At 57.3% G+C, this 23,563-nt stretch overlaps 3 protein-coding genes across 7 annotated transcripts in view; 2 read left to right on the top strand and 1 right to left on the bottom strand.

Annotated features, from left to right (window-relative positions):
- The window catches only part of UIMC1 (ubiquitin interaction motif containing 1), a 40,698-nt gene extending 37,786 nt beyond the window's left edge, over nucleotides 1-2,912 (bottom strand). For all 5 annotated transcript variants that reach the window (XM_071569930.1, XM_071569931.1, XM_071569932.1 and 2 more), the window contains exon 1: nucleotides 2,773-2,912. The gene's annotated coding sequence lies outside the window, so the exon portion shown is untranslated. The remainder of the gene's footprint in view (nucleotides 1-2,772) is intronic.
- Nucleotides 2,913-3,221: 309 nt separating this feature from the next.
- ZNF346 (zinc finger protein 346) lies at nucleotides 3,222-11,145 on the top strand. Its single transcript, XM_071569935.1, has 7 exons — nucleotides 3,222-3,308; nucleotides 3,452-3,555; nucleotides 3,636-3,731; nucleotides 5,187-5,337; nucleotides 6,754-6,993; nucleotides 9,446-9,539; nucleotides 10,830-11,145. The coding sequence occupies exons 1-7, from the start codon at nucleotides 3,248-3,250 to the stop codon at nucleotides 10,933-10,935; spliced, it is 852 nt and encodes a 283-aa protein (XP_071426036.1). The 5' UTR covers nucleotides 3,222-3,247; the 3' UTR covers nucleotides 10,936-11,145.
- A 3,916-nt stretch (nucleotides 11,146-15,061) lies between these two features.
- FGFR4 (fibroblast growth factor receptor 4) lies at nucleotides 15,062-22,031 on the top strand. The gene is given in 18 exon segments (XM_071570185.1): nucleotides 15,062-15,760; nucleotides 15,762-15,858; nucleotides 16,830-17,099; nucleotides 17,205-17,294; nucleotides 17,449-17,615; nucleotides 17,702-17,825; nucleotides 18,117-18,307; nucleotides 18,422-18,560; nucleotides 18,644-18,837; nucleotides 19,075-19,220; nucleotides 19,474-19,595; nucleotides 19,695-19,805; nucleotides 19,938-20,128; nucleotides 20,493-20,615; nucleotides 20,691-20,761; nucleotides 21,040-21,177; nucleotides 21,246-21,351; nucleotides 21,441-22,031. Coding segments are annotated over 18 exon segments (2,550 nt in total). The 5' UTR covers nucleotides 15,062-15,637; the 3' UTR covers nucleotides 21,588-22,031.
- The last annotated feature ends 1,532 nt before the right edge of the window (nucleotides 22,032-23,563 follow it).

The raw sequence follows: 23,563 nt of genomic DNA, 5'->3' as shown, positions 1-23,563 counted from the left end.
AATACGAACAGTAAGAAGCAGGGAGTCCAAAATCCCCATCAGCGCTGAGAACTGCAGTGCAGTGCTCCATCTACAGTCCGAGCAGCAAGGTGAGGAATAACCAGGCTCCCTCCCTACGATCCGCAGCCTTCACGGGCTGCACTCACCTCCCTCCCTCTGCAAATACATGCACACACACGCCCAGAGACAAAAGGAGATTATCCCGGTGAGTCATGATTTGCACCGAAGGTTTGCTGAGCCCTCTGAAGGCAGAATATTGTACAAATGGCAAAGTGACTGCAGTCCCCCAGTGTTTGTCTCTTTAGGAATCATAGAATGGTTTGGGTTGAAAGGGGCCTTAAAGATCATCCAGTTCCAACCCCCTGCCATGGGCAGGGACACCTTCCACTAGACCAGAGCTCCATCCAGCCCAACCTTGAACACTTCCATGGATGAGGCATCCACAGCTTCTCTGAGCAACCTGTGCCAGGGCCTCACCACACTCACAGGGAAGAATTGTTTCTTAATATCCAATCGAACCCTGCTCTTTGTCAGTTTGAAGCCATTAAAGAAAGGGAAAATAAAAACAAGGTTTTTGAAAAGCTCTGGCTCTTGCAAAACGAAACTGTTCAGCTCCAGCTGAGCTGAACTCGGGCCCTGTTGGAATATCTTCATTGTATGGTCTCCATTTTTTTATCTTTTGCTCCAAATGGCCTCTTTGCCCTCCCTGCCCAGGGAGATGAGCCAAGACTCACACCCAGCTGCTGCATCCATGGTGGTGGGGTATGTTCCCTTATCCTTGGAAAGCCACTCACATGCACCATGAGGAACACAGAGAGGCCCACACAGAGTCACTCTTGTTTTGGAGGGGCAGCCTATGGACCTCCTTACCCCTACAACAAAAGCAACAGCAAGAATTTGCTGCCCTGCTGCCTTTTATGTTTTTAAAATCCACGCTGGTATCACCATCTCTCCCCTGACTCTGCGATACATCTTCTGCTCAGTGCTCTGTGCTAAATAAGAGATCACTGAGAAATATCAACTGGAGTTATGATGAGTCACCTACCTTCAACATTTAAAGGAGAGAAAAGAGGAGATGTAAGAGATGTAACCACACAACTCCCACAACGCTTCTGAAAATGAAGGGACTTGTGGCAAAGACAGTCTCTGAAAATGTAACTAAGGGAACAAGACAAGTAAGAGATCAGTTGTAGCTGTGCTAGTCTGAGGCTGTGAGTAGGAGAGCAGTAATAGCTTTTATTAGACAAGTTGGTCTAACTGAAGGAAGAAAACAATGCATTAGAGCACAGCCCTCCTATTCAGTCAGGGAAGTTGAGCATATATTGCTTTTAGCACCCTTGGAAAGGACAGTTCTCAGTCCCTGAGGGGATGATACCTGCTTTCAGGCTTGGCAAAAAAAAGTCCAAAGACTGAATTATCTAAAACTACCTTTGCAGGGTGGTTTACAGACTCATTTTGCAGTTATTCAGATTTTTCTCCAACTCTGAATTTAAGCGAATTTCTTCGTAAATGCTCTGACAGCAAAGGTGACCTCCTGACAAGGAACTCGCACATGCCACGCTTCTTCAGTCACATTTTTAGGGATATCCTTGAAGATCCCCAACTTGTGATTATTTGTCATTTTCCCTCTCATCTATCATTTTGATGAATCAGAAAGCAATTACCGACAGAATAATTCTAAATCTTGACACCGCAGCTACAGACCTGCCAAGCTGTGACAGCTTGAAAAATGCTCGAAAAACGGAGCCAAAAAAAATGAATGACTCTCATCCCCGGATGAGTTCCCGAGCCGTTGGAGACACAGGCTGTCGCTTTGTAAACAACTCCCCCCGCCTCGGGGAGCGGAGCCACGACACTCCCCGTGCTCAGGCGGGTCAGCACCACCCGCCTCCATGGAAATATCATCCCTGGACCCTTCGCTCGACCCGGCACACGGGGCCCAGCTGATGCTCCGTGAGCAGGACACGAGGGCTGGCAGCGCCCCGGGGAGAGAGAAATTGTTTACAGGATTGATCCGTCTACAGAGCTGGCTCTTCACACAGGAGACACGGGCACTGCAGAGGCCACGCGTGGCCGAGTGAACCCGAGCTGTCCGGAGATGCTCCCTGCTCCAATGCCCTCCAGTGCCACGTGCAGCATCTCCCTTTTCCAAGGACAGCGGAGGAAAACATTTTCCCCCACGATGTGAGGGGAAACTTACCCCCTCCTCAGAACCCACACTGGGTCCTTCCGCCCCTTCCCAGCCCGCGGTGTTTGCGGGGACACCAACAGGGATGGGGTCAGGGGTACTCAGCGAGCTGGGGAGGAGGATGGGGCGTCCCAGGCGGGATGGGAGTGAGCAAACCAAGGGGAGGGGAGTGTGCAGGGGCTGCTCCGGGAGAGGGGGAGGGAGCCAGGGCTGGCACGGGGAGCGGAAGGGGCAGGAGAGCCCGGACCTTAGGGCATGGGGCCAGAGCAAAGCTCTTGTTTTGGGGTCTTCTCCCCAGGGGACAGCCCAGGAGGAGTTCAGGGTATCCTCAGGCACAGCAGCTCCAGGCAAGGAACGGGGGAGCTGCCCTTGGGGGGGACGGGAGGTGTTCCTTCTCCAGGGGACAGCGGGCGGGGCCCGGTTGTGACGCCGGGGGGACGCCGGGGTCAGCCCCGGGGGCACGGGCCGGGGAACGGCCCCGACCGGGGGAAGGGGGTCCCTGGCAGCCCCGGGAGCCCCGCGGCGGGCGGACCCCGGGTGAGCCGCGGGGCGGCAACAGGCCCCGCAGGGCACAAGGTACTCACCGGGCCGCGGCCGCCCCGCTGCCCGCGGCCGCCCCGCCAGGTCTCCTCGCACCGGCCCCGGTCGGCGGGTCCCGCACCCGCGCTCAAGTTGGCGGCGGAGGCCTCATTGCCCTTATCCAAGATGGCGGCGGCGGCTTCGCTGCACTTCACGTGGTCGTTGGGGCGCTGAAGCGGACCGCGCCATGTCCGTGGCGGGCGGGCCCGGACGCCTCGTCCCGAGGAACAGGCGGCCTCGCCGTTTTCTCAGCCCGGGCGCCTCTTTCTCCGGAGAAGGATGCGCTGCGCCGCTTAAACAGCCACAAAGACCAGCCGCCGCGGGACTGCGCACGACACCCGTGCCCACAACCAACATGGCCGCCGCCGCCTCCCCTGGCGGGCGCGGCGCTCTCGCAGGAGGCCACCTCGCCGTTGCTAGGCGCGGAGGGGGCGCGCGGGCGGGGTCTCGCGAGAACAGCGCGAGGCGGCGGCGGTGGCCATGGCGGACGGGGCCGGTAGCAACGGGGACGCTGCGGGGCCGCTGGTGGGCAAAGAGGCGGGTGAGGCGGCGGGACGGGGAGCGGGCGGGTGGTTGGGCCACACGAGGGGTCCTGTAGCCCGGTGGGACCCCGCACCTCGCGGGATCCAACCGGGCCGCTGACGCCCCCGTTCTCTGCCCCCCCCCCCCCCCCCCCCTCCGCAGTGGAGCGGCTGATCCGGGAGAACGGACATATCTTCACCGAGGCGCAGTGCAAGGTGTGCAGCGCCCTCCTGATCTCCGAGTCGCAGCGGTTGGCACACTACCAGGTAACGAACGGGGAGCGTCCACCCCGCTCCGCCCCCGGGCACGGCGGGGCTCACAGCGGGGCTTTCTCTGCTTTCCCCAGAGCAAGAAACACGCCAACAAGGTGAGGCGGTACCTGGCCATCCACGGTGGGGAGGAGGGTGCCCACGGGAAGAAGATGAAGCTGGAGGCAAAGCAGGTGAGAGGGAATTTGATCAATGTCTGTAAGTAGTGTCTGTAGTCAGTGTCTATAAGGTCTGGAGGATAAGTTATGAGGAGCAGCTGAGGGTGCTCAGCCTGGAGGAAAACAGGCGGTTTAGATGTTACTGCTCTCTACAAGTCTCTGGCAGGTGAGGGTCAGGCTCTGCTCTCAGGGAACCAGTGACAGAGCAGGAGGAAATGGCCTCAAGCTGTGCCAGGGGAAGTTGAGGTTGAACATCAGGAGGAGTTTTTTCAGTGAAATGGGCTGCTTGGGGAGGTGGTGGAGTCCCCATCCCTGGAGGTGTTCAAGGAATGACTGGACATGGCACTCAGTGCTCTGGTCTGGGTGACAAGGTGATGATCAGTTACAGGTTGGACTTGATGATCTTAGAGGATTTTTCCAACCGTAATGATTCTGTGATTTTGTGAAGTATCTGAAAGGAGGACAGGACCAGACAGGGTCAGAAGATGGACCAGGATCTGCTCCGGGGTGCCCAGCAATGAGACAGGAGCAACAGGCAAAAACTGATGCACAGGAAGTTCCACCAAATATGCAGAAGAACTTCTTTCCTGCGCAGTGACTGGGCACTGGAACAGGTTGCCCAGAGAGGGTGTGGAGTTTGCCTCACTAGAGATATCCCAGAACAGTCTGGATGCATTCCTGTGCCATGTGGTGAGGTGGTATCAGATGACCACTGTGGTCCTTTCCAACCTGCCCCATCGTGTGATTCTGCGAGTGCAGGACCCTTCAGGGCACAGCAGGACCTGCTGGGCTAAAGGCTGTTTTAGAGCCTTGTAAATGAATGAGGAAAAGACTCTTGGAAAGAGCGTTGTGAGAACTAAGGAGCTCAATGGCAGGTGTTCCACAAGGCCTTGTCCCAGCTCTTGCTGCCCTCCCCACCCCAACAGCCTCTCTGAGTATTTCTTCCCCATTTAAACAAATGTGCATTGCCTTTTTTTGTTGATAGTTATGCTTGAAATGGCAGAGAAAAATAGGAGCAACAGCTTGTCAGGAGTATGATGTCAGGCTGAGAGCTGCCTGCTGCTCCTGCTCTGCTGGAGTCAGGTTGCAGATAACTCAGCTGATTGTGATGTTTGTGCTGCTCAGTTCACACCTTGCAGGGGATGAGGCTGCCTGGTCCAGTTTTGGCAGCCACACACTTAACCATGTCCTTACCCCCAAACAGGCCAGGGCTGTCCCACCACTGCCTGGAGTGTTCACCAGCAGGTTAAAAACAGTAATCTGGTGCAAGAACATTCTCCAGTGAGAAGAGAAGATGATGCTGCATCATTAAAGTCTTACTCAGTCACACTATTTAGCACCCAAATGTCTCTGGTTAGCTTTTCTTAGACCCCCAAACCATAATGTTTCTCCTCATAACCAGGAGGCTGAATGGGGTGACCTGCAGAGGTGCCTCCTGGCCTCAGCCACTCTGTGGTTCTCTGTGCACAGGACAGCAAGCAGGAAGGCAGCAATGGGGAGGACAGGAACAAGTGTTGTCCCATCTGCAACATGACCTTCTCCTCTCCAGCCGTGGCAACATCTCACTACTTGGGCAAGACTCATGCCAAGAACATGAAGCAGCAGGCCCCCAAAGTGGAAGGTATGAGTGTCTGCAGTGCCTTTGCATTGTCCCAAGGGCCTGTTGAGAGGTTTGTTGCACCCTAAGTGTGAGGTCTTGTGAGGGTGTGTGTGCTGTTTGCTATGAAATAGAGTGAGCCAGCAGTGCACCTCCACAGACCTGGCTGTGACAGCCTGCTCAGTGGGAAAAAAGGTTACGTGGGGTTTTGTTTTACTTTGGGAGAAAGGCAGCTGGCAGCAGAGTTGTACCCACCTCTGTGTGCAGGGACCAGGAGTGTGATGTTAAACTGTAGAAACGCCTATCACAGGATACGATGGTCACTAAAAGCTTGCAGGAACTGAAACAACTGGTGAAACTCTGATATGGCAAGTTTCTCAGAGCTGCTCAGCTATGATGATGTGGCCTCTGAGGTTCAGGGACTTGTGAGCTGCACATAGCTGGGGACTGGGAGAGCAGAGCTGGGGAGCATCAGTATGTGCTTGTCCTGGGTGCAGCTGGCTGTGTGTCCCATCCCTTTGCCAGCAGCCGGAAAGGCCCAGTGAGTGGGGAGGGAGACCCTCTGTCCAGGGCAGGGCAGGGCAGCCACGAACCTGAAGGATTGGAGCTGGTCAGGATGGAGGGAAGACACTGAATGGCACCCGAGGGGGACAGTTTGTGCTGACTCCAAGCTGGAATCTTCCAGGCAGAAACTGTCTATCTGTCATGGCTTTGCTGGGTATGCAAAGCAAAGCCACCTCTGGAGTCAGGGTGGCCCAGGAGATGTTTTCGTTCTTAGGAGCCCTTGCTTTGGGGTAAGAGAGGAGCCTGCAGGAAGGGGTGGATGTACATTGAGCAGTCTGGTGTGTACCTTTGGTTTTGACATGAGAGGTGCTCTCTGATCCCTAGAAGGTTTTTCACTCTGGTCTTTGGCACTGCACAGTTAGAGGCTGCAGGTTTCTCTATCACTTGGGAGAGCTGGTTCCCTGTGTGGATTTACTGTGTCAGACCTAGTCCCATTCATGCTGTTTCTCAGTCAAGACTCCTCATAAATTCAGTTCAGAATGAAGTCCTGCAGCTGTATGGTCCTTCCAGAAACCCCCTGCCTTTGCTGTGCAGGGGCTTGTGCCCATGTTCTGGCTGGGATGATAACAGCAGGTGAAAGCTCATTCATACCCAGTGTTTCTTGAATACTGTCATGCTTATGTTAAGGAGAAATATGAAAATCTGTTGGATTTTTTAAACCCTGAAAGTTTTCCTGGCCTGCTCTGACTTAACACATTTTTAAATTCTGCAGCACTATGGGAAGAGGTAGGAGCATCATGAATTTATCAAGGTGTCTTATATTGTCTGGGTTTGGGGTTTAGGTGTAGTGGGTTCAATGTGAGTTTGGGAGAAAAAAGTGACTGGATTTTGCCTCTGAGTTCTGTGACTGACCAAGAGTTTGGATTCACCTGACAGAAGCGGTGCCTCCACAGAAACACCCTGCTGCTCTCCCCACTTCTACCACGTCTTCTAACGAAGAGAACAAGGACATTACTGACCCGGACAAGTTCTGTAGCCTCTGCCATGCCACTTTCAACAACCCCCTTATGGCAAAACAGCACTATGTAGGCAAGAAGCACAGAAAACAAGAGACCAAACACAAGCTGATGGCGCACTATGGCCGAACCCCTGACGCACCTGCGTGGTCCCTCATGGGTGAGTTCTCAGCAGGGAGGCTGAGCTGGAGAGCAAGGTGGGAGAGCAACAGAATGTGTCTGACAGGCCTTTGGACAAGAGCGTCTGTGTGAAGGGAGCAGGGGAGAAACGCTTGTGATGAGGAACTTGATTATACACCATAAGATCGATATGGCTGTAACCCCCCAGCAGCAGATGTTTTAGACTGTAGCTACTCATGACAAGCTTTGGGTTGTGTTTTGTGATGTTGTTTAATTGGGGACGTGTCCTTTTATTCTCTGTGCGGATAATCCAGGGATTTTGGCCAGTACTGTTTCTAGTTAGGTGATTGCATCCAAAATGGAAAGATAAAAGTGGCATTTGATGCTTAAAAATCGTCTTTGGGGGGACTAGCCAGAGATGGAAGGAGGAGGTTTAACTGCACCTGCTGCTTCAAAGCACATGAAAGCCGGAGAGATCTCTCCCTGAATGCTTTTCTGCCTCTGTGTGGGCACTTCCATCTGATGAACTAATGCAACTCTCTCTGGAGCAAGCAGGAATGTGGAAAAAAAACAACAGAGCTATTAAGGAGGAACTTTAGGCGGACAGTTAAAACTCTTTTGGTTTATGATCTGCTGCTTATGAGCACTTGTACATGATGAAAGCCCTCAGAGTCCAGGCAAAGCATTAGGAAACTCCCTTGTTCCTCCCAGCAGCCTTCTGTTGGACCAGGAAGTCTTAGTACCTGCTGAATGCTTGAGGTAAATAATAAGCAGACAAATCATCTTAAAATCTTCATCAAGGGCTTCTTTCTCTGTCGTAAAAACCCACACAAGCAGAAGATTAATTATTCTAGTTCTTTGCAGGCCACCTTTAGATACTGGTAGCACTTATGACAAATGAGGCTCAATTAGCCAAGTAATGTTCTCTCCCACATTGCGTGGCCGTGTGGGAGATGGAAAAGGTGCTCGGTATCTCGCGTTACCCATCTGCTCTGCACCTAATTAGTGGGGTCTGATGAATGGTTCTGCTTGAGTGTGACTCAGGTGCTGCCAGTGGCAGGAGCCCCGTCCTGGGTGGGCTGGGTAGGTGGGCAGTGCCCTTGCCCATGTGATTGATGTGTCCCAGGAAGTGCCAGCAGAACCAGAGTACAGACCCATCTCCAGGACCAGCTGTTTGGGAGAGGTTTTGGAGCCTGGGCTGTAATTGAGGGCTGCTGGGATGGGATGGGCTGCAGTCAGGATTGTTTATCTCTTTGCCTGTCTCTGTGTGCCAAAGCCACATCAGTTCCTAAACTCTCTGCTGGGACCTGACTGGCAGCAGGCAAAGATACGTTCTTTGCAGTGCAACACTGAGGTGTTTGTCTTCTTAAAGTCCTCTGGGAACCACGAATTTGAGGTGCAAAACTGCATTTTAGACAACTTCATGCACACACCTGTTGGCTGGATTTGCAATAGAAAGATCTTGACCTTGATGGTGCAGGAAGGCAGACATGAGGACTGTGTTGGGCTCCTCTTGCCTTTCCTGCCCTGATCCAGATCCATTTTGAGAGCTCAGTGTCTCACTGGAGTCTGCAATCTCTGGGGTGCAGCAGCCAGGAGGTGAAGTGTCTGTTGCATCTTTTGTTGTGCTTCCCACTCAGTGATTTGCAACTCTGCACCCCCGGGATCCATCTCCTCTTTCACCCTAATGAAATGTTTTCCTTATGAGAGTCCCAGGCAGAGCCCTTCCCCAGTGAGCCAAAATTCAGGAATGCTTAATGTCTTGAGGACGACTGCCAGAACTTTTCCCTGTTAAAGACTCCTGTGCTGCCATGCTTGCCTCTTTGGTATCTGTGACCTCCTGAACTTTCAGTCCAGCTGGAGTTGTCATGTTACACAAAACCATTGATCCTGTCTAGTACAACTATTGTTGGAAACTTTTTTTTCCTGGCGGTTAACTGATCCGCTGACTGTAACCAAACTGCTTGAGGACAGAGCTTAATATCCTCAGTTGGTACCTCAGCAAGGCTTAGCAGAATGCTGCATTGTGGAGCTGGCCATTTGGTGTAATCTCCTCGGGCTGCTTTTTTTATTGAAACTCTATGAGCTTAGAAATTCTGTATCTCTCTCATTTTCTGAGATGTCCAGATCAGGAGAAATGAGAATGTGGGAGAAAAATGGAGTTGTAAAGGCAATATAGCGTCAGGATTGAGGTCCTAACACTCAGTCTTTTACTATGTCTGATATTGTGAGCTGTTTGTAGGGAATGTCTTTGTTTTTATTGATGAACAAGCCTGTCTTCTGACCAGGAAAGCTTTTTTGTCTTAGTGATTCCCTTGCAGTGACTGGTTGATGCACAGTGGGGTAGTGGGATTGTGTGACCTCCTTGCCTGGTCAGGCTGTTGACTTGTTTAGGGTTGTTTAACACATGAGGTGATTGATTATCTTGCTTGTCTCTAGCTCAGGCAAGGGGTTTGGGTGGCTGTGTGTGCTAACATTGCTGTCTGTTTCAGCCGGGAAGGGCTACCCCTGCAGCACATGTAACATAGTGCTGAACTCCATAGAGCAGTACCAAGCTCACATCAGTGGCTTCAAACACAAGAATCAGTAAGTAACGTTCTTGTCTAAGTATGTTTCCAGCCTCACTGTTCATATCAATGGCCTAAATATAACCTAAAATGCAGTTTTGAACGCGTATTTCCAGTTGACTTCCAAGCAGAACGGCAGTCTGTGCAGTCTCCCCTTCTGTGTCCCGACGCTGCTCCAGCAGCTCCCTCTGCAGACAGCCCGGCTGTGCTGCCGAGGTGGAGGTGCCTCCAGTTCCTTTTGGTTCCTGATAATTCAGCTCAGCACGGACCTTTGCAGTGAGCCTGACACCCATTAAACATGGTTTCTCTTAACAACTGAGATTTTAATTTAATTAAGAACTGGCTCAGTGGAGATCTGCTTGCCATTCTAATCTCCCTTGGGGTTGCTTGTCTTAAAATTTGGCATGTAGTCAGCATGCTCCAAAAACCTGGACTGTGTTCCTGAACTCACTCTCACAGCTGGCAAGTTAAATAATGGCATCCCCTGCATATATTATTAATCGAAAAAAATTAGACTGCCAGATGATTAATACCAAAAACACTTGTTCTGAACACTGTCAAAGTTCAGATCTCTAATTTAAGAACCTTCACTAAAAGAGGCTCAGTAATGAGCCTGGGTTGCTTAGAGAGCTTCTTAGAAGGAAGAGGTATTAGGAAACCCTACCTCAAGTGAGGACAGGCTCGTAGCCAAATTTCTCAGAGGTGCCAGCAAGAAAACTGGAGGTCTCTTGTTCCCTGTCTGTGAAGTAACAGTCCCGTGGTCCCTCAGCTCTCTGGAGTACTCGATTGAAAGACGTGCTCCATCCTTCATCCCAGGAAAGTTTCAACTCTTGAACAGCACAAGTGGATCAAAGAATAGGAAGTATCCCATTCTAGAGAGATAACACTGAGATTGTTCCCAACACACACACAAAAATGTTCCCTGTAAGGACACAGATGTTATCGTAGCTGTTGCAGCCACACAACTGCCTTTCAGAAAGTTGCTCTAGATTCAGCTGTGCAGTCCTGTTCCAGCTCTGCAGCCTGCAGAGGCAGGATGCTTGCTTTGTAATGGGAGCTCTTTAGCAGTCTTTGAGCTGTGCTGCAGCTAATTCTGCCATGCTAAAGGTGTCTGTTTACACACAGGCACGGAGGGCAAGGATGCACTTGGAAGGTTTTCTGGCAAGTTGTTTCCTTGGCTTCATTGGGCTGTTGCTCTTCTGACAGCCATGCCTGCTGAGCAGTGATTGCAGCTGGCACATTTCAGTACATTTGTGACATGGTCTCCTTTTTTTTCCTTTCTTTTCCTCTTGCTCCCTTCACTGTGCAGGATGCCAGGAGCAGTGCCAGTTGTCGGACCGTTCCCACCACAGCAGTATGTCCGGGAAGAGTCAACTGGCCCAGGAGGCTTCAGTTACTTCAGCCAAGACTTCTAGAGCAAGTTGCAGCTCTGTTCTTGGAGTTGTTGGTGGCCCCAGAATGCACATCCTTTGCCAGCCCACAACGGTTTCATTATCCCTCTGGATAAGCAAAACCCTACCCTCCTGTATGCACTCATTGAGCAGAACGGGGACTGAATCTGTCAGGAAAAGGATCCAGCTGGAAGAGACTTGCTAGACAGCAAATACTTCACTCCCTTTAGAGTAGTTTTCATTGTGTAATTGCTTCCTGTGAAGGTGGGTGCGGTGTGAGAGGAAGTGTGTATCTGGTGTAAAGGAGGGTTTGGCAACAGGCTGGTAGTGGCCACCTCCTCCCTGTCCCCACTCTGGAGCGCTGCCCATTGTGCTGCTGGGCTGCTCTGAGGGACACCAGCACCTGTGGGTGTGACAAGAGGGGAGCTGGAGTTGGGCTGTGGGGCCAGAGACACCCACATGCCCAGGAAGGCTGAGGACAGAGAGTTGACCCTGTCCCCAGGTGTGCCCTAAAGCCAGTGTGCTGCCGGCCCAGCTCTGCTCCTCTCTGCTGTGGGCCAGGGCTCTGGAGGCCTCTCCGGGCCAAGCCCCGGTGCTTCCCTGGGCTGGCAGGCGTGAGGCAGGGCACAGAGCCCCAGTGCTTCCCTGGGCTGGCAGGCATGGGGCAGGGCACAGAGCCACCCACCAGCCACATCCCCCACAGAAGCACCACAGTCCCCTGCCCACACCATAGCCAGCTCCGTGGGGCCAGCCGCTCTTCAGCAGCGCCGAGCTGGGCCCCAGTGTTCCCCACAGCTGGGGGAGCACAGCCCCAACCATTGCCATCCCTCGTGGCCTCGCTGGCTCCAGCAAGTAAATCAGGTGCAGATGTGGAGTCAGGGCTGGGTGCCTGCTTGCCATTAGGCACTGGGAGCATCGAGGTGGCCCAGTTTCTGCCTCACAGTCCCTTGCCATGGCTGCAGCTCTCCCAGGGTGAGCCCCTGATGCTGTGCAGGGGACAGGGTTGGCAGACAAAGCTCTGCTTGCTTGGCGCATGGATGGGCATTGTGATTACCAGCCCAGCACATGGCGTGTGCCGTGTCCCCAAGGGGAGCAGCACCTGTCCTGGCCCCATGCACCCTGTTCCCTGTGCCACCACATGCACCCTGGCCCCAGTGCTCCCCTACACAGCTGGGATGAGAAAGGGCAACAGGGTTGCCGCAGGCACAATGCTTGGCACTGCCTGCTCTGCTGCCAGGCCACCCCCACTCCACATTTTCCCCGCTCAGCCCTTGCTGCCCCAGTCTGTGGGTGCTCCTGTGCCATGCTGTGGCCAAAGCCCAGGACCCCAGTGTGTCTGTCTTATAGCCCCTGTGCTGGGCCCCACATTCTTGGCTCCCCAGAGGGAGCAGCAGGTTCATGTTTGCCAAGTTCGGCCTGGTTAAACCTTAACTGAGCTGGGTTGCTTCATCAGTCCCTTCAAGCCCAAGATAAGGATGGGCAAGCAAGACCAGGGCCTGGTGGGAAGCACTGCCCCAGGTCTGGCTGCTCACCTACAACACAGGATCCAGCCTCTGCAGAGCACCCTACCCAGCCTGGGGCAGCTGCTCCTCTGCTTGGGCCCCTGCCTGCCTTGGCAGGTCCCTACTGATGTGAGGGCAGTAGGTTGTGGCTGGGGCTGAAAGCTACCATGTTGTGGCCGGTGGGGCTGGATGGAGCTTGAAGCCCTGATGCTGGGGGGGGGCTCACCCCTGTGCTCCAGCGCCGCCCCACTCAGTGCCTGGAGGTTCCCATCACCCCAGCATGTGGCATTAGCTTGCTCAGTCTCAGCTCTTGGACCCTGTACACGTATGGGGGTACAGAGAGCTGGGGCTCCTGCCCCCCAAACAACAGCTGTTCAGGGGAGGCCAAGAGAAACTTCCAGGAGGAAAGAGCCCCCCCCCGGGCTCCGGCCCCCCAGGAGCCACCCCGCCGCACGCGCTCATGCTGGCCACAGGTGCCACCGCAGTGGGAGTGGCGGCAAGCCCTGGGGCCAGGCACAAGGGGCGGCTGTGTTCCCGCAGCTCCGGCTGCCTTCCAAGAGCAATATTGTTGGCACCAGGCAGGCTCGCTGCACCGGCAGTACATACATGGGCCTTTCATGAGAGGAGTAGGGATGATTTACTGCCTGGGGGAAGGGGTAGGGGCTGGAGGATGAAGCTCTAGCATGCCGACGCCTGGCCCCTCACTGCCTCAAGGACCTGCACATGTAAGCGAGCCTGAGGGTCTGGCCAGAGGGTCACCTCTCCCAGTTGGGCATGGGGCAGAGTGGGTCCTGCTGCCCCATCTGCAGGACTATGGGGACACACTCCCTGGGCAGCCCACTGCATCTGAGCTCCCACCCCGCTCTGTCGATCAGCAGCCTGGAGTCACACGTCCTTTGTGGTGCCACAGTGATGGGAGCAGCCCATGTGCTGGGGGAGACAGGAGCAGCAGAGGAGGGTGCTGGGGCAGGGGTGCACTTGCAACACAGGGTGCCATACTGGCACAATCTCCCCTTGTTGGGTGCTGGCATGGCAGAGGCCGTGCCGGTGCTGCCTGCAGCGGGTGTGCTGTGCTGCTGTGAAGGGCTTTTTGCTTGCTGTCAGTTGCTGTTATAAATCAAGCCAGACAGCCTACCCTGGCCCAGCACTGCCCCACAGTAGGGAGGCAATGGGTGCCCAGCTGCCCACAACACAGTCCCACTGAGCCCAGGCCTGTGCCCAGCATCACCCTGGCCTGGCAGAGATGGTTGGCCTGACATGGGATGGAGGTGCCAAGCACTGGTCTCCTTGCCTTGCTTCCACCCAGCATCACGGAACCGTGGCATACAGGGGATCACTCCATGCCCATCTCAGGTCATGGCTCACACAGGCTCCCCAGAGTCCCAGCTCTCCCCTGGTGTTCCTAGCACTGGGAACAACCCCTTCTCTCTGGTTTTAATTTGGTTTTGGTTCGAATTGAGCTGAACCCAACATTTTTCTGCGCTTCCGGCACACTGTGAACTCTGCAGGGGCGGCCGCTGCTCCGTGAAATTGATGTTCTCGTCTGTTTCATGCGTTGGCAGGAATGAACAGCTGCTGGGGGCTGCTGGTCCCTGGGACTGCTCTGTGCACCCCTGCACCCCGGGGAAGGGACCAGCACCCCAGGTGGGGACCAGCATGGGTGGATGCTGCGATGGGAGATTGTAGCACCAACCAGACTTCTCAGTGAAACCGTGTCATGCTGAAAGTTGCTGGTTTGGCATGTCGGAGCAGCACGGACATGGCTGTGCTCTTGACTCTGGCAGCGTGGCCCTACAGGGTGATGGGTGACAGTGGCAGGGCACCCCACTCTCAGGATCCACATCAAGCATGGGCAAGGCTACGTGTGGGGCTCAGCACAACCCCAAAAGGTCTTGCTGGAAAGGAGAAAGATGGTGAAGCCGATGGCAATGCAGCGATGGAGAGCAGTGCTGGGACCGGACCCTGGCTGTGTGCTGGAGACACCCTCCATCCGCCCTTGCTGGCAGCAGGATGCTCAGTGGAAGGCGTGCCTGGGGACTACGCCAGCTCAGCGGATGTGAGGCCAGGCTTCCCCCAGTGCCCAGGGGTCCTGCGTGGGTGGGTGGGCAGCATGGCCGGGGCATGGTGTGGTCTGCCTGCCCCGGCACAGGCAGCAGCGTGGGGAGGGCGAGGGTGAAGTGTTTATGGGTCGGATTAGGCCACTCCAATGGTGGCTCGCAGGCGGTGTTTTATGACGCTCCGTTATGGGCTCCTAATGAGAGTCACAGGCGCTTTATGGCACCGGCAACGATAACGCTACAACTAATTACAGCGCAATTAGCGCGCAGGCTGCCGGGCACCCAGCAACGCGCAGCGCCCTGGCCGGGGCACTCTCCGGCGGGTGCTGGTGACGGGGACGCCCTCGGCATCTCGGGCCCGGGGTGCTCCCGCCCCCAGCAACTGGGGTGCCACGGGGCAAAATGGGAGTGGCCTTGCCCCACCTGACCCATCTGCTGGTCTCCACGCGTGGGGTCTGCCTGGGAGGTGGCACAGGGGAGCAGCCACGGGTGTTGTGCAGTCCCACGCATTCCCACCCGCGCGAGGACGGTGCGGCAGCGGGGCCAGGGAGGCCCGGGGGTCGGTGCCACCCCCGTCACCCGCCCAGCCCGGCGGCGGGTCGGTTTGCAGAGGAGCCAGCGGAGCGGGGCCGGTCCCCGTTCCCCCTCCCGCCTCCCCAGCGCTCCGGGCGGGGCCGCTGTAACCCGAGCGCGCCCCTACAAAGTGCCCGCGCCCCCGCGCCGGCGGCAGAGCGGGGCCGGAGCCAGCCCAGAGAGAGCCCCAGCCCTGCCTGCAGCCGGAGCCAGAGCCGTCTCCGGCCCTGCTGCCATGGGGCCGCGGTGCGGGGCGCGGCGGCGCTGAGCCCGCTGCCCCGGACTTTGCCCTCCCCGCGCAGCGCGGCCGGCTCCGTCGAGGGAGCCCTCACCACCGGTAACAATGCGGCCCGAGCTCCCGAGACTATTCGGGAACCCCCATCCGGGACACTCTCCTCCCTCCCTGGGATCCCCACGGCCCCCCTCCCACGGTTAACCTCCCCCGCGCCCTGACGAGGCTGCCGCTGGCTGGAGGGATCCAGTTCCCGGCACCCAAGCGGGGTGTTCCCCGCTCTCCGTGCCCGCTCCCAAGGCGGAGAGGGACTGGAAAGGACTTCATCCTGCCCAGGGACACTCGTGCTCTGCCTCCCCTCTATGCCCACCCACTCTCGCCGTGCTCTGGGGATCCCGCGCCGCTGCTCCCCGGTGTCCCGGGAGGGGAGGGAGCTGCCCGCCCGGATCCGCTCACCCTGCGCTGCCTGTCCCGCAGGGTGGGACCCCCCACGCCGGGGGGACCTGGAAGATGCGGCCCCTCTTGCAGGTCGTGGCAGGGCTGCTGCTGGCGGCGGCTGCCCGGGGCAGGGCGATGGAGCCAGGTACGGCTGCGGCAGGGCGGAGCGGGGCCGGGGGGCGGCGGGGTCCTGCTTTCTCAATACTTTCCCCCATCCCAGCTGGGCGGCGAGCCCCGGGCTGCGGGTGCGAGTGCTCACCCTGAGCACGCAGTCCCACCTCTCTGCTTGCGGGGCTGGACTGGCGAGAGCCGGGGACATGGCACGGGGACCATCGTCTCCATGACCGACAGAGGAGGTGTGGAGACTGGGAGGAGCAGGTTGGCTCCAGACAGGCTGTCCCTGTGCTGCGGGCGTTCGTCTCACTCGTGGTACGCGTGGCAGAGCCGGGTAGCATGACCGCCATGGACTGTGGCTGTTCTGTGTGGCTCCTGGCGAGGTGTGCACAGCCCGTGGCTCGCGGCGGTGGCTATGGGAGAAAGACGTGTCCCAGGGCACCAGAAGCCCAGCTACCCCACATCCCACGCATGCTGGCCACGCGGAGGGCTGGGGACGTACTGTGACCCCCATGCCGCCACACGCAGGCAGTCGCGCTGCAGTGGTATTGCTAGGCTGGCGGTCGGGTTGTTTCTGCCCTCCACACGCACATGCTGCTGCTGGCCATCGGCAAGCAGGGTTCTGCTGCCAGCCTGGGCATCTCTGGAGACGGCCAGGCTGTAGGGGGTCCGGCCGTCCTTGGGGCACGTGGGGGCCCAACAATAGATGATCGGGTGGGTTTGGTGCTGTGTTCAGTGAGACAGAATGGGCTGGAGCACACTGCACTGCTGGGGGTGGAGGAAGGATGGTGCCATGTGTGGCCTTGGACAGGGACATGGCACTGGGGAAACCATGTCCCTGTGCCCCAGGGCAGAGTCCAGCCCTCACTTGCCTCTGGGGGGCAGAGCTTGGCACCGGGCTGTGTCACACCACATGTTCTCCACACTGGGGTGGGCATGTGGTGGGGTTCTGCTGTCAGGGAGGGGTGAGCACCGGGGTGGGTACTCACTGCATCTCTCCAGAGCTATTCGAGAGCCCGTTGCTGGAGTCAGAAGAGGAACATCTCCTGCTGGACCCAGGCAATGCACTGAAGCTATACTGTGATGCCAACCAGAGTGGTGCCAGTGTGGTCTGGTACAAGGAGTCTCGGCCTCTCCTCTCGGGAGGTCGCATTCATCTCCGGCAGAGTCTGCTGGAGATCTCGGAGGTTGCCTATGAGGACTCGGGGCTCTACGTGTGCCGGGCATGGGGCACTGGGGAGATTCTGCGCAATTTCACTATCTCCGTTGTGGGTAGGAACCCTGGCAGTGCCCAGCTGTCTCCAGGGCAGCAAGACAGCCATTGCCCACCTGGCCCTGCAGGCAGGGATGTCCCTCTCAACCGGTTTCCCTTTGCAGACTCCCTGGCTTCAGGCGATGACGATGAAGATAGTGATGGGGACAGTCCCCATGGAGACCGAAATGAGGAGCCCATCTACGTGCACAGAGGTCAGTGCCATGCCAGGGCACTGCAGGAGAGGGCAGCTGGGGCAGAACCAGGGACACGGGGCACTACTGCCTCCTGCTCCCAGCACAGCCGGCTGGGAGCAGCCCCCATGCTGTCCTTTGGCTCCCTCCCACTCTGTGTCCCACGTGTCCCCAGCTCCTTACTGGACTCACCCACACCGGATGGACAAGAAATTGTATGCAGTCCCTGCAGGGAACACGGTGAAGTTCCGCTGCCCAGCCTCAGGCAGCCCCAGCCCCAGTATCCGCTGGTTCAAGAATGGGCGTGAGTTCCGGGGGGAGCACCGCATCGGGGGCATCCGGGTATGGACCAGCTCCCCCCACTGCAGCTCCCCTCTTGGCATCCATCTCCCCATCTCACCTCAATGCCTTATCTCCCCTGTCTGCAGCTCCGGCACCAGCACTGGAGCCTGGTGATGGAGAGTGTGGTGCCCTCTGACCGTGGCAACTACACTTGCTTGGTGGAAAACAGGTTTGGCAGCATCCGCTACAGCTACCTCCTGGATGTGCTGGGTGAGGGCTCCCTGGCACAGCGCTGATCCAGGCTCCCCCCATGCCTGGCAGAGGGGTCGGGATCAGGGACAGTGGGTATAGGAGCCTCTGTTCATAGCCTCTCTTTGGTGCAGTCCACATGTCCCTCACACCCTATGGACATGGGATGGAGACCAGGCTCATGTTGCACTGATCTGCTGTACAGCTGGGGAAGAGTTCTCTGTGGCTCCACAGTGGGTGGAGAGGGAGGGAGCAAGGAGCTCCTACTCTGGGTCACTGTGTCAGTGACACCACTCTGCTCCCTGTGCACAGAGAGGTCCCCGCACAGGCCCATCTTGCAGGCTGGGCTGCCTGCCAACACCACAGCCCTGGTGGGCAGTGATGTGGAGTTCTTCTGCAAGGTCTACAGTGATGCCCAGCCCCATATCCAGTGGCTGAAGCACATCGAGGTGAATGGCAGCAATTATGGTCCTGATGGGGTCCCCTATGTGCAAGTGCTCAAGGTAAAAAGGGATGGAAGCACCCAGGTCCCACATACCCACCCTAAAGTGGTGACAGGGCTGTACAGAGTCCCCTGAGAAAGAAGGATACTGACCATCCATCCATCTCCCTGGCAGACTGCAGACATCAACAGCTCCGAGGTGGAGGTGCTGTACCTGCGCAATGTCTCCCTGGAGGATGCTGGCGAGTACACCTGCCTGGCAGGGAACTCCATTGGCCTCTCCTACCAGTCTGCCTGGCTCACCGTCCTGCCAGGTGGGAATGGGATCCTGGGGTGGAGTCTGGGACCCCCAGCAGACAGAGGACATGCCTCAGGCCAACTCATTCACTCCCTCCAGAGGAGGAGCTGGTGCGGGAAGCTGAAGCCCCTGAGGCCAAGTACACGGACATCATCATCTACACCTCGGGCTCACTGGCTGTTGCCATGGCTGTTATCATCGTGGTGCTGTGCCGGATGCAGACCCAGTCAAGCAAGCAGCACCTGGAGCCCATGGCAGTCCACAAGCTCTCCAAATTCCCGCTCATCCGGCAGGTGGGTGCTCAGCTGGAGCCTTAGGGGCACAGGGGGACCTTGGTGGCTAACTGGCTCTACAAATGTCACTTATATCCATCACACCTTACCCTGATGCCAGCCTTGAGGCTGCCCCTCCCCCTTGCCTCCTATGGCTCCCTCACCCCACTGCTCTGAGCGGGTGTCTCTACACAGCACTGTTGGGACTCTGGCCCTGGAGCATGGGATTGAAAGACTGTGGTCCCTTGGTCTCCACAGTTCTCCCTGGACTCCAGCACTTCCGGGAAGTCCAGCACATCCCTGATGCGCGTCACCCGTCTCTCCTCCAGCTGTGCCCCGATGCTGGCTGGTGTCATGGAGCTGGACCTGCCCCTTGATGCCAAGTGGGAATTCCCCCGAGACAAGTATGGTGCCATGCAGGGCAGGGACTGGGAGCTGCTCTCCCAGCTGCCCCAGGAAGAGCACCATGTGGGTGACAGATGGGGAGGTCTCTGGCCACCACCAGATGCCTCAACCCCTCTGTAGCCTGGGGCACTGGGATTCAGCTCGTACAGAGAGGGGCAGACACACTGCCTCTGCCCCTTGGGGTTTGGCCGTGTGGTGGTGGGATGTGGGGCAATCCCTGTGGTCCCTCATGGTTCTGCCTGTCCCTGCCAGGCTGGTCCTGGGGAAGCCCCTGGGGGAAGGCTGCTTTGGCCAGGTGGTGCGGGCAGAGGCTTATGGTATCGACAGAGACCGGCCGGACAGAGCCGTCACCGTCGCTGTCAAAATGCTGAAAGGTAATGGCTCCTGTGCCAGTGTCATGGGAACAGAGATGGCATCAATGTCAGGAGGGAGTGCCACCTGGCTGGCATGGTGACACAGCCCTCCTTCCCCAGACAATGCCACTGACAAGGACCTGGCTGACCTCATATCTGAGATGGAGATGATGAAGCTCATGGACAAACACAAGAATATTATCAACCTCCTGGGAGTTTGCACACAAGATGGTGAGGGGGCTGTCCTGGCAGGGTTTGGACAGGACGTGGAGCAGGACCAGGGAATGTGGGCTCCTGGGAATAGTGGCTGACTGGGCAGAGACAGGGCAGGGCAGGAGCTGAGCAAGTGGCTGCCTTTCCCAGGGCCCCTGTACGTGATTGTGGAGTTTGCTGCGAAGGGCAACCTGCGCGAGTACCTCCGTGCCCGCCGCCCCCCAACTCCCGACTACGCTTTCGACATTTCGGCAATGCCTGAGGAGCAGCTCTCCTTCAAGGACCTGGTCTCCTGCGTCTACCAGGTGGCCCGTGGCATGGAGTACCTGGAGTCCAAGAGGGTAGGGCTGGCACAACCCACACGGGCTGCTTGTGCTGGGTACAGCTGGGGAGGGCATGGTGGTGACACAGGAGTGGTGTGTCCCTGGTGAATCCACTGTCCCCAGGGAGAGGGAGCCCAGCCTGTTCCCACAGGCTGTCCAGAACCTCATAGCCCCATCCAGCAAAGCTCAAAGCAGTGTCTCCCCAGAAATGTAGAGCTCAAAGCCTGACCCATCTCCTGGGAAGTGTGTGTGTATCCTCACTGCACCTGTGGCCCCACTGCTGCAGAAGTGCTGGGGGATGTGTGGGAGGGAGACAGCCCCTCCATGTGTGTGAGTGAGACATACAGACCTGGAGACACCATCTCACACTCCTCCCTGGCAGTGCATCCACCGTGACCTGGCTGCCCGCAATGTGCTGGTCACAGCAGAGAGTGTGATGAAGATCGCTGACTTCGGCTTGGCCAGAGACGTCCATGACATAGACTACTACAAGAAAACCAGCAATGTGAGTGGGGGTCATGGAAGAGGGGTACTAGGACCCCCAGCCAGGGCTGAGCTGAGCAGGGGGTTGTTCTTATAGGGTCGCCTGCCAGTGAAGTGGATGGCGCCCGAGGCCCTGTTTGACCGTGTCTACACCCATCAGAGCGATGTGTGAGTTCTGGGGGGAAATGAGGAGGGGGTGTTGGGTGTTGGGTGAGGATGCTGTCTGTGTGGGAGGAGGCAGCACTGTGCGGTTATACATGTACTGGATGGTTCCCATGAGTAGAATGGGGATGCTCCATGGGGACAGCAGCACTGGGACACATCTTCCTCTGCGGTGATGCCACCCCCTCCCATCCCTGCTCCCACAGCACTGCAGGGTGCAGAGGGGCAAGCTGGGAAAGGGCTCCAGAACATGACTGACCCCTCTTTCTGGTGTGTGATCATAGGTGGTCTTTTGGAATCCTGATGTGGGAGATATTCACTCTGGGGGGCTCCCCATACCCTGGCATCCCTGTGGAGGAGCTTTTCAAGCTGCTGAAAGAAGGGCACCGCATGGACCGGCCATCCAACTGCACCCATGAGTTGTGAGTACTGGCCATGTAGACAGGCAGGGGGTACAGTGGAACCTCGTTAACACTCCCTCACCTCCCAGGTACATGCTGATGCGGGAGTGCTGGCACGCCGTGCCCTCGCAGCGCCCCACCTTCAAACAGCTTGTAGAGGGGCTGGACAAGATCCTGGTGGCTGTTTCAGAAGAGGTGAGAGGTGGGGGGGGGCTGGTGGGCATGAGGGTGGGCAGCATGGGCACTGACAAGACTGGTGGTGATGGCATTGTCCCTCCCTGCAGTACCTGGACCTCTCCATGCCCTTTGAGCAGTACTCACCCTCCTGTGAGGACACCGCCAGCTCCTGCTCCTCCGATGACTCCGTCTTCACTCATGACCCTCTGCCACTGGCTCCCCACCTCTTCTCCTACCCCAGTGTGAGGACTTAAGGGCTGGCAGGGAAAGGGTGATGCCAAAGCTGCCTCTCCCCTCACTGGGAGTAGGTCTGGGTTTCCAGCTCTGAAAGCTGCCAGACTCCCCAGCAGGTTCCCTGCTTTGTCTGGCATGAGTGGTGGGCAGGCATGGTCCCAAGCTGCAGCACTGGTCCCTCTCTCAGGGCTTCATTTGGACACTGAGCCATCAGTCCTGTTTGAGAACTGCCTGGCATTGTGGGGCAGTGGGAGCTAGAGCCTTTCCAGGCAGGAACTGCGTGGGATGCCCATGGCATTGCCTGGGGATACAGATGGGCTTTGGCCAGTGCTTTGGTGGAAGTGTCTCTGGGTGGGAGCCCCACTGCTGCCAGGCTCCTGCTGCGTCTGTACATAGCCACAGAGATGAATATTTATGTACATGAAATATCAACCTGATAAATTATTTTTTTTGAATATACCCTAGCACAGTTTCTGGGCTGCTCTGGCAGGGCAAAGGGCTCACATAAGCTGGGAAGGCAGGTCAGGAGCTGCCTCCCTGCTGCCTCCTCTCCCCACCCAGCATGGGGGACTGCGACCACTCTGGGGGGACACAGAGGCAGTGCCACAGGTGCAGGAAGCAATGTCCCCACTCCTGTGCCTCCAGGCCCACTCCAGCACAAAGCACCCTCGCATCTGTTCCCCATTAGCCACTGCTGCACTAAGCCACCGTGAACTCCGCTACCAGCATTGCCCTGAAACCGATCCCCCAACTGCCGTAGGCTCCCAGGCTGGGAAAGCACTCTGGGGCCCAGCCCTGTGCACTGGGGACCCCCTGCATCCTCCCTCCCCAGGCTAGCACCAGAACTCCAGATAAAAGTGAGTTATGGGCTCTGTGCTGTCTCCCCAAAGCCCCCTCATTCCTGGGAGCACAAGTTGGGGGCCTCCATTCCCTGGCTCTGCTCTCTGATGGCTGCTTTGCTCCCCCTTGCCCTGCGGTGCCTGGCAGTGTGGGCAGGGAGAGCTGCAGCTGTCTCGCCCCCTCCTGCCAGCCCACTCCCTGGGTCTAGTGTTTCATCTAGGGCTGGGCTTTGCCGGCCATTAGCCCCAGGATCTGGTTTCTTTCTCCAGCTCCCAGCTGCATTCACAGCCCCCCAGGCTGGAAACTGGCTCTCCCAGCCTGGTAGCTGGCTCCCTGGCACAGCCTTCCCCAAACCAGCCCAAGGGGACTGGGACTGGTAGGTGTGGTGGGGCAGGACCTGGGGCAACTAGAAAGGGAGTCCTGCCTGCTGCTGTGATGGTGCTGGGGTCTAGGATCTCAAGGGAGGCAGATGGCAAGATTTGACTCAGCCGTGGGTTTTGTGCCTGTTGTGTATTACACGTGCTGGGAAGCCCGGCAGCTTTCAGAGCCATCTCAGGCCATTTCAGGTCCCCTCTGTGTCACACCACCTCACAGGACTGCTGGGGCAATCCCAGCCCCACCAGCATGCTTGTAGCCTCCATCCCCAGCCCTGCTCCCCTCTCTGCTGGAACCAGCCTCCCATTCCAGCATGGCAGGCAGAGGCAGAAAGCCCACTGGCAGGTGTGAAACCTGCCTGTCCCGGCAGCCTGCCTGCCTGGGAAGGATCCCAGCTGTCCGATAATGTGCCAGAACCAATGCATTTTGCACAGCCCTGAATGGGGCATTCACACGCTGGAGGGCAAACTGCCCAGGCTGCCCATGAGCACTGCCCAGATCCCAGCCACGACTGGGACTGAACATGGATGAGTACATGGAGAGGGGGCTAAACCCCATGAGGCTGTGCCCAGCTTGCCCCTACCTTGCTCCAGACTGGGGTCTCCATGCTGGGGGAAGCACAGGGGACAGGCAGTACTTGCTCAGCCTGGAAAACGGGGCCATGGCCAATTTCATAGGGTGAGATATAGGTGGGTTTGCTAATCCTTAATGCCAGTTGGCAGGGGCACACAAGGGGACATTGTGAGCAGGGACCTGCCACCTCCTGCCATAGCCTCACTCT

The sequence above is a fragment of the Pithys albifrons genome, chromosome 15 (genome assembly GCF_047495875.1).
Source record: "Pithys albifrons albifrons isolate INPA30051 chromosome 15, PitAlb_v1, whole genome shotgun sequence".
NCBI classification, from domain to species: Eukaryota; Metazoa; Chordata; class Aves; order Passeriformes; family Thamnophilidae; genus Pithys; species Pithys albifrons.
Note: the sequence above shows the minus strand (reverse complement) of the source record. Positions and strands in the feature narration are given on the sequence as shown.

Excerpts from the sequence above, each read along its gene's own strand:
- ZNF346 (XM_071569935.1), top strand. The coding sequence starts at position 3,248 with ATGGCGGACGGGGCCGGTAGCAACGGGGACGCTGCGGGGCCGCTGGTG. Across the intron at positions 5,338-6,753 it reads GCAGGCCCCCAAAGTGGAAG|AAGCGGTGCCTCCACAGAAA; the intron begins GTATGAGTGTCT and ends TTCACCTGACAG. Across the intron at positions 9,540-10,829 it reads GGCTTCAAACACAAGAATCA|GATGCCAGGAGCAGTGCCAG; the intron begins GTAAGTAACGTT and ends TTCACTGTGCAG.